Consider the following 9,582-nt stretch of genomic DNA (forward strand, 5'->3'; position numbering starts at 1 on the left):
TGGAGTTCAATCATGTTTGTCACATCCTTGCTCCTGGCTCCACCCCCAAAGTCTCCTAGCTGCACCCCCCAAAGTCTCCTAGCTCCACCCCCAAAGTCCCCAGATATTTCTTGAGTTGGACATGGCAACCCTATCTGATGGACAATGCTGGAAATGTTGAAGGGATTTGGGGACTTTCATTTACACAACCAAGATTACCACTTCTCATTTGGACATTGCTCAAGAAGCTAGGCACATTTGAATTGTAGGCTGACATTGCTAGACAGAATGTTCCAAATCAGTGTGCTTCCAGTGCTTCACCAAAGTGTTTCAGGAGTGTATGCATGAAATTTTAAACAATTATAATGGCAAACAAGAATATAAAGCTAGAACTAGTAACAAACCACAAGCATTTTGGGTTGCCTTGTAGAGCATGTGGCCTCTTCTTGTTTATTGTTCCGCATTTGAAGCAAGTGAGTTTCTTCTACCCTGCCGACTGTCTGAGAATCTTGGCTCACTTTTGAACTCAAAAGAGGTTTTCATGTGCTGAAGCGCAGGCCCACATTTCACAAGGATTGTGAAACACTCATAAAACTGAAGAGACAGAAAGAAAACAAAACAGTCGCTAGAGCACACCAGCAGTTTCAGTTTATTTGTGTCCATCTTGTCTATTTGTTCAGCTATCTACAAATTCACAACTTAAAGAAGACAACTGAGACTGAGCCAAGGAGATACTGTAGAATGGCGGTCAACATTTTATTTATCTAAAACATTTCTGAGTTTCCTTTCTACCCAAATAGGATCCCCAAGGCAGCAAACATCAAAACAATTAAAACAGTGTTTAAACACACGCACACTATGTGTTATTTTAAAACACAATTCAAGATAACTGCCTGCATGGTAATATGGAAACGAGGGCAATAAGGGAATAGGAAAACAAGCATATATTCAGGTATAAACTTCCATAATTGTTCCATCATAATCAAATATCCAACAATACTAAATCTGACAAAGTCCTGGCAAAATTTGCAATAAATAACTAGTATTTTTTAAAAAACAAAAACAAAAAAATTATCAGTAGACCACCACACACTATCTATTTACCAACAACATTTCTGGGGTTTTGACTTGGTGCCAAAAATTCAAGACAGTGTCAGAAGAGTGAAGATATTTCAAAATCAAGGTACCACAGCAAAGCAGGCCCTGTTCCGTTGATCCTTCTTGTCTACAGTCATTTATATAGTGGTGGTGAAAACCTGCATGCAATTATTCTCTGTTGCTTACTGCCACCTTGTGGCAACCTATGACCTTATATGATGTTTGCATGCCTTATTATGGCTGTTTGCATGCAGAGATTTTTCCCTCCAAGTGGAACACAGCATGCCTTGCTTTATTTGGGAGCCTCCATATGACATTATTCTCATTCTGATCATGGCTCATGGGGCTCTCAGGGCTTTCCCTTTTAAGCTGAAGCCAAGAAACACCTCCAAGCTTTTCCATAGTTTCTTTGCAGTTCCTCTTTGCTTTGGTTTGAGAAAGCACAGAGAAAAGACAAAAAAAAATAATTAAAAGACAACAAATGGGAAATGAGGACATGAGGAAGCTCATTTCATTTCACTCCATAGCTTTGAGGAATTCTTGATTAGTTGTAAACATAGTTAGCTAAGCAGGTGTGTAGTGCTAAACCCTAGTTTTAGAAAACTTTGGACAGTCTTTCATACAAACCTCCCCATCAGCTGAAATCTTATGCAGAGGCTCAGCTCTGTGTATACCACACCATTAGAGACAACATGGGGGGCAGCCAGAAGCACAGCCTTCTCTAGTGTAGCACTTCATTTTTGGAATTTCCTCCTCACTTCACATCAACTTAATTTGATTTCACATACCAGGTAAAAGTCTCTCTCGCCCCCCTTCCCAGCAACTTCTTTTTAAATATATTTGCTGCATTTTAATAATGATCAATTATTTGAATAAGAACTGCTTATTTAGAGATACAAGATGATTTTCTGTGCCGCTGTTTTGAACTGGTTTACATGTTAGTTATTTTATTTTTTTTCCAACTGATATTTCAATTTTTTCAACTGATATTTGATACACCAATGAGCTCATGTGGAATTTTGCTAAAGTTTTGCCATCACAACCAAATATTAAGCCACAGCAATATCAGCAAAACCATCTGAGGTTTTCTTGGGCTGACTTTCAGCCTGTTCCTCTAGCCCTCTTAGCTGCTAAAACATTTTAATTCAAACAATGGTGCATCCATATATGCTAAATAATGCAATTTCAATCTACTTTGAATGCACTTTCCAACTGGATTTTACTGTGTGAACTGGCAAAATCCAGTTTGAAACTATATTGAAAGTGTATTGAAACTGCATTATTTAGCATGTGCGATCACAGCCAATGTCTTAGAAGCCCTAGTGGTCATCCCCATGCTAAAAACCTACCATTTTTCTTCTGATTATTTGCAGCAACAAGTTGCTGCTCATGGCCTGCAGAGAAATTTGAAGTTTTTCTGTACAAGAACAAATGCAGACAAAAGCAGAGCCTTACCTGTTTGTTCAAGAGCACATAAAGGATAGGGTTAACACATGTGCTGACTTTTGCCAAAATAGAAGGGATGATGCTCACTGCTGGTGTGATCGTTCCAGGCTTGCCAAATGTTGCAATCAGAGAGACTATCCCGTATGGCATCCAGCAAAGGAGATAACAGGTAACCATGGCTACAACCATAAATAGAATGTGGTGTTCCCTTTTCTGAAAAGATGTCAGGTGAAACCTAGAAATCTGCTAAAATAAGACAGTGCAGATAATTTACTTATACCCACACATTTCCCCCCACACTGTGTATCCTTTCTTACAAAAAACACACCATCTAATTCATCTAATTCCTTAATGACTGGAATGTGACACCTGTTTCACTAATAAACATAGGTGCTTAAATCTTTCCCGCCATTATAGCCAAATGTTTGAGAGTCTGCTTGGTTGAAAAAATTGTACCCAAATATTTGTCCCAGGGAGGCAGGGGACAAATTGGACTTGTCTTCTTATAAATGTAACATCTTCCAGTGAAGGAATGCACCCTACACCTTTAGGGGAAGGGAGCTGTGGCTCAGTGGTAGAGCATCTACTCGGTAAGCAAAAGGTTCCAGGTTCAATCCTGGCATCTCCAGTTCAAAGATCAGGTAGCAGATGATATGAAGGACCTCCACCTGAGACCCTGGAGAGCCACTGCCAGCCTGAGTAGACAAGATTGACCTTGATGGGCCAACGATCTGATTCAGTATAAGGAAGTTTCATGAGTTCCTTGCATTGTGTTTGGAGAAGGCACTTGATGGATCACATTGGGATTTCCTGTTGAAATTATTACATTGTTAGAGTTAAGAACCTAAAGAACCTAAGGTTGATGATAATGATGATATTGGATTATATCCCACCCCCCACTCTGAATCTCAGAGTGGCTCTCAATCTCCTTTATCTTCCTCCCCCACAACAAACACCCTGTGAGGTAGGTGGGGCTGAGAGAGCCAGTTTGGTGTAGTGGTTAAGTGTGCGGACTCTTATCTGGGAGAACCAGGTTTGATTCCCCACTCCTCCACTTGCACCTGCTGGAATGACCTTGGGTCAGCCATAGCTATTGCAGGGGTTGTCCTTGAAAGGACAGCTGCTGTGAGAGCCCTCTCAGCTCCATCCACCTCACAGGGTGTCTGTTGTGGGGGAAGAAGATATAGGAGATTGTAAGCCGCTCTGAGTCTCTGATTCAGAAAGAAGGGCAGGGTATAAATCCGCAGTCGTCTTCTTCTTCTCACAGAAGCTGCCCTTTCAAGGACAACTCTCTGAGAGTTATGGCTGACCCAAGGCCATTCTAGCAGCTGCAAGTGGAGGAGTAGGGAATCAAACCCAGTTCTCCCAGATAAGAGTCCATGCACTTAACCACTACACCAAACTGGCTTTGTAATAGATTAAGGTCTCCCTTTTCCACCAATTTTTAGGACAAGTCAAGGTTGTCTCCTCTCTCCCTTTTTGTTTGGCTTGCCCTGTCTGTCAAAGGACAAGCATCTTGCACATAAAATTATTTGAACAAGTTCACCCTACATTACATGCCTATGCTCTCTCTCTTTTCACCTGATCCTGAAATTTCTGTTCCCAAACTTATCAATTTAACAGAGGAATGCAGCCAGGTTTCCGGTTATAAAATTAACTGGACAAACTCATTTGCCTTGCTTTTAGATAGGCTGCTTCTAAACTATAACATCAGCACTTGCCCAAATGTAAATGTTGCTGGCTAAAGCCAAAAGATCATATAATCAGAGAAGCTGCAGAGGTGAGCTAGTAGCCTTACCAGTCGGATAGCTTGCAGGATTCTCCCATAGCAATACATCATGGTCAGGAGAGGGAAGAGAAGGCAAAAGACAAAGAGACATATGACATAAGAGATATTGCTGGGAGTCCTGAGGTGCCATGTGATGGAGCAGGTAATGCCAGGCCCTTCAAAGCCATAGCTGCTCCAGCCAAAGAAAGGCGGCAAGGTCCAAATCAAGGAGTAGAGCCAAGATATGGCTATACAAAGCCAGGACTTCTGGAAGCTAGACACATTCGCCTTGGTGTGTCTTTGCAGGACCATCACATAACGTTCATAGGAAAGGATGGAGAGTGAGACCAGGGAGACCACACCTGACAAGAAAAGAAAGGCTCCGTCCCAGTTAACAAATCAACAGCTTGCATCTGCCCATCTCATGGCCAAGATGCCCTAAGTCAGGCTGCGGCACAAGCAAAGAATATCACACCCATCTGTTCTAACAGGAATGCTACTGTGCAGTGTCACATGATGAGACAACCATCCCCAGGCTCCTATATACCTGAGGGCTCAGGACAGGTTTCTTTAATGGCTTCAGATGTCTGGCAGCTGTGAGCTACCAGACACACCCCATGTCCTTGGATAAGGGTTGGGGGAAAACAGTTTGGCAGCCTGCAAAGGAAGAGGGCTAAGCCTGGGATTTGGAATCAGCTGACAAGAAGCAACTTCTATCTGTGTGTATGGAAGCGGGGGGGGGGGGGAGACGTGAAACATGCAAGGACTGCGGATGGTTTGCCTTGAGAGAGGAAATTGATGCTGCTTTAAATGCTACTGCTGGATGCTTCACCCTTGCTAGTTCATCAATAAATATTAAAAAGAAAAAATTCTCCTTCTCACAAGACATTCCCCCCCCCCTTTAATACTCTAGGTAGAAACTTTGTAACTATCATCAATGAAAAGAGCCACATGACTTCAATGTACCCTCTTTACCAGCCCATCAAACACACACACACACACACACACTAAGATATAAGTATGTATAAATAAATGTATAACTATAACCTCCATCACACTGTTGCACCATAGCCAGCCCTTGTGTTTCTAGAATGAGGTGAAGAACTTGCACATTGGACTTATGACACAAAACAGTGTGCAAGCTTTCAAGTTCTTCAGAAGACTTTATTAGTCTGGGTGTTCAAACTGCCCTTTTATGTGGCACTCTAGTGCTGCAAGAGACAGACTGGTAGAACCTTTCTTTGTGCTCAGTGGGAACTAGCGGCCAACCCATCAGGCAATAGCCTTGCCTCCTTTCCTGAAACATGGCTTAGGTGCCACATTGGGGAATAGTGCTCAGAAGAGCCATAGGTGGCATGTCAAAGAGTCACATGTGACTCCTGAGTTGCTAAGTATAAATGATCTGACATACTTTATCCTCCTCTTCCTCCAAGAAACTCAAAGTGGTATACATAATGCTCCCTCACAATAACTCTGGTCCAAGGAAACTCACAAGTTTCATGACAGAGTTTGACTGAAAACTAGGCTCTCTCCAGTTCTAGCCTGACACTCTTTAACTATTACATCACACTGGCTGATATGACTATTAAGGATATACCATCTGGGAACTCAATAAGGACCTGTAGGTGGGAGAACAATTTGGAAATCCAATATTCTTTAAGTTCTCAGAGAACTGAGCAGGTAAATTCCCTGCCCTTTGTCCTTTGAAGCTGCCTTAGACCATCAGTCTGCCAAGGTCAGTATAAACACTTATTTAAAAGAAAATACTTTCAGGAAAGATTGTCTCAAAGTTTGTGCTTGCAGCTTCTCTGACTGGGAGGGGCTGAGAGCTCAGAATGTTTCACTGGATGGCAGTTGAAGAAAACTGATGGTTGAGAAGGCATCAGAGAGAAGAGGCAGAAGTCAGTTACCTTACGAGGGAGAAGGAAAAGAAAGGAGCTTTCTCTTGTAAAGTGATTGAATAGGATAATATAGGATAATATGCTTATTTGATAAGATAATGTGCTTATTTTGACTAACCTTGTGGGTTATAGTGACTTCGTTATACTGAGCCTGTGCCTGTCAAGAATCTTGTAGTGGTAACACCATCTCATGTTAAAATTCAAGAAACTGAAATTCATTTTATTCTTGCAAGTTTCAGGATATAACCATATGATCAATGGATTATAAAATCAGAGATTTTCAGCAATTGGTTATCGGTTCATTTCAGTAGTTGCTCTATTTAATATTTGTTATTGGGGTTTGTTACTTATATCGTTAGGTATTTGTTATGTTAAAAATTAAGTGCTTTACTATCTTAATGCTAATTATCTGATTAATAAGGTTAGAAGTGGCAGAAATATTACTATAGAGTTATACACTACAGTGATGTGTCAGCTATTGATAAGCAAAAGAGTAGCTGGCAAAAAGTCCACTAACGGGAGAACATAAGAACAGCCCTGCTGGATTAGTGCCTCTGAATGTGGAGGTTCCCCTCAGTCACCATGGCTAGTAGTCACTGATAGACGTGGTTATTTCTGCCATCCTTACTGTACAGCAGGGGCGTATTAGGCCACAGCCCCTGACATCACCATTGTTTCACACAATCTGATATATGCCAATAAAGGCTTGTGTCTGTCTACAAAAACACAGGGGTTTTTGTAGAAAGAACTCATTTGCATATTAGGCCATACCCCCTGATGCCAAGCCAGCCAGAACTGCATTCCTATGAGTTCCTGCTAAAAAAAAAAAAAAAGCCCTGGTATACAGCTCTCCACAGTTTTATTCATACACAAAACTGCCACAAATTCCTTGAAAGAAATGCAGCTGGGAAAAAGTAGCAGGGCCTTTGGAAAAAATTGGGGGGGGGGGGGGGGGAATACTGCAACAGGGAGAATTCATCCTTTTGAAGTATCTGGTTGAGGCAGACAAATTGGGGCATTTTCCATATGAAAAGATTAATTGAGTCAGCTATGGACGAAATGGCTGCAGAGATATGGATTTGGCAGAATAAGGCTACCCTTTGTCACTTCCTCATACTCCATCTATTGAGTTGCTGGCAACCATTTCAGCTGCTTTAGAAGAAGATAGTGTTTCAGGGTCAGTTTCTCAACAGGCTAGGCTCTCCCCTAGTAGATATTGCCATGTTCTACCACACCTCTCAGCACAAGGCTTGACAGTTTGTGATCCCAGTGCATCTGATGAAGTGAGTTCTTCAGACTCACAAAAGCTGATGCCAGCGGACATCTGTTTTCCTTTGTGGCTGAAGACTCAGGATTACCTATCTGGAATGATCACACTTTACCCTGTCTCTGGAATGCCAGACTGAGGGAAGAGCAACTGCAATTCTAAGGGGAGAACCCCTCCCCCCCAGGTTGTTCCCATCACCCTTTCTCCTGCTTCAAGTAGGACAGTGCCTTGGAGGCATATTCCTGTCCAAAATCAAATGCAAAAATGATTAAGGTGTTGCCATTTAGGAGTACAAGTATGCACTCCTACAGCATTATGACTGAACAGGGCAATCTGGAGCACTTTCCTTGGAGTAACAGAATAGACTCTGAAAGGACTCTGAGTTGATTTGCTTAGGATGGTACTGTCAGAGGATGAGCTGCCAGCTCAAATTTCATCTCAATCACAGTCTGTGAACTGGCCCCGGGCAAGCTATTTTCTGCCAGCCTCCAATCCAAAAGGATGATAATAATACTGGCCTACCTTGCTGTAAGAATTACTCAAGAATATACATGACCTGCGTTGAATGCAAAAAGCACTGTATTATGCAGTGAGCCCGCTTCGGCGGGGGAGGGCGGGATATAAGAATAAATTTATTATTATTATGCATACATGCTAAGTCGGCAGGGCCTTAGTCGAGGCAGGGGACCCCAGGCTCATTCAGCCCCTGGCATCCTCGGCAGCAAACCTTAGGGTGCGATCTTTCTCTGTCTAGATCCTGGAGGACTGCTGTCACTGGAGCCAGGCAACAAACACCCCGCCCGCCCCGGGAATTATATCTGAGGGCAGCCTTGTCTCGTCCCAGCACCCGATCAAGTCTGATGCTCTTTTGTGCGCTTTTCACCTTGGAGCAGCAGCAGCTTCGAGTAGACAACTTTTGCTCGCGCCCTACGCCGTCTCCCCCTCCGCTGCCCCACCTGTCGGAATCCTGGCGTGAAACCTACCGAAGAAGGCGTTCGCGAAGCCGTACCACCGGCAGCCGGCGCCACTCAAGAGCCAGCGACCACGCAGGCTGGCGGCGAAGCTGAGCGGGGTCCCGAAGACGCAAACTAGGAGGTCGCTGAGGCTGATGTTGAGCAGGATCAAGTTGATGGGCGTGCGGAGGGACCGGAACCTGGCGAAGATCAGCACCACCAGGAAGTTGCTAAGGCAGCCGAGGAGCAGGATGACCCCCAGGCACACGGCCGCCGCCGCCAGGCCCTTGCGACCCAGGCTGTCCTCAGCCGAAGGCAGCAGCGGACCTCCTATGCTCAGGTTGCCGGCGCTTCCCCTCGCGCTCTGGTTGCCTAGAGCCAGGTGCATGGTCGCGGCAAGGCGCTGTGTTCCGTCGGGAGCTGATTTGGCACCCGGCGCGCCTTTACGCACGCTCCTCGGTTGTAGGCGCTGTGCGTTCTGGTCTGAGACAAACCCGGGAGCGCAGTTCCATTTCTCCTAGCGTCGGGGAATCTTTGTTCCCAGGAGAATGCCCAGGACAACATTTGAGCACTCGCCCAGGAAAACACGCGCCCACCCTTCTGTTCGAATTGGACATGGGCGCGGTGACGCTCTGCCCCCTGACCTTCCCCGAGGTACTATTCCGTGAAGCAGCGTGTGTATGAAAGGCACTGGCCGAGGATCTATTCCCAGCATTACTGTGCGCCAAGGCCAGTTTCTCCCGGCAGATGCCCTCTTTCGATCTGGATCGTCCAGGCCAGACTGACCAGGAGCGAGTGCGCTGTGTGGCCCAGCCCCAGCTTGCCCTAAGAGGGGACGGTGCCAGAAACAAGGAATCGCTGACCGAGCACCATCCCCTTGCAGGGCAAATTTGCGCCCGCTTACCCTGGCGCCCATAGACTCTCACATGGATGTAGCAGAGGATCTCGACCCCAGACGCCCTGACTTCACACCCTACCCCCGCCTCTCCCCTTCCTTCTCCCGTCCTTCCCATTGCATGCGGGATGAGCCAACCTTACCGTTTGACGACCACAGGTCAAGGGCTTGATTCATACACAATAAAACGACCCATAAAACACAGTGAGGGGTTTATGTCACACAATTTGAAATCCTCCTGAACTCCTGTCTTCGCAAGCCTTGCCTTGGTTTCT

General features: G+C 44.8%; 1 protein-coding gene across 2 annotated transcripts; it reads right to left on the reverse strand.

The window, feature by feature from the left end:
- Positions 1 to 322: 322 nt before the first annotated feature.
- Positions 323 to 8,960, reverse strand: LOC132579199 (opsin-3-like). 2 transcript variants are annotated; one of them, XM_060249428.1, is made up of 4 exons: positions 8,443 to 8,960; positions 4,322 to 4,653; positions 2,533 to 2,766; positions 323 to 573 (listed from the first exon to the last, which is right to left on the reverse strand). In XM_060249428.1, the coding sequence occupies exons 1-4, from the start codon at positions 8,798 to 8,800 to the stop codon at positions 430 to 432; spliced, it is 1,068 nt and encodes a 355-aa protein (XP_060105411.1). In that variant the 5' UTR covers positions 8,801 to 8,960; the 3' UTR covers positions 323 to 429. The 2 variants fall into 2 exon arrangements, with proteins under 2 accessions (XP_060105411.1, XP_060105410.1); XM_060249427.1 differs by having other exon boundaries at positions 326 to 573; positions 2,533 to 2,769; positions 8,443 to 8,956.
- Between the last annotated feature and the right edge of the window lie 622 nt (positions 8,961 to 9,582).

Source organism: Heteronotia binoei, chromosome 11, assembly GCF_032191835.1.
Source record: "Heteronotia binoei isolate CCM8104 ecotype False Entrance Well chromosome 11, APGP_CSIRO_Hbin_v1, whole genome shotgun sequence".
Taxonomy (NCBI): Eukaryota; Metazoa; Chordata; class Lepidosauria; order Squamata; family Gekkonidae; genus Heteronotia; species Heteronotia binoei.

What these genes read in the sequence shown, in the direction of transcription:
- LOC132579199 (XM_060249427.1), bottom strand. Translation starts at nt 8,800, where the DNA reads ATGCACCTGGCTCTAGGCAACCAGAGCGCGAGGGGAAGCGCCGGCAAC. An exon ending in TCCTGCAAGCTATCCGACTG is followed by an intron (nt 2,770 to 4,321) that starts GTAAGGCTACTA and finishes GTCTTATTTTAG; the next exon opens with CAGATTTCTAGGTTTCACCT. An exon ending in ATGTGCTCTTGAACAAACAG is followed by an intron (nt 574 to 2,532) that starts GTAAGGCTCTGC and finishes CTGTCTCTTCAG; the next exon opens with TTTTATGAGTGTTTCACAAT.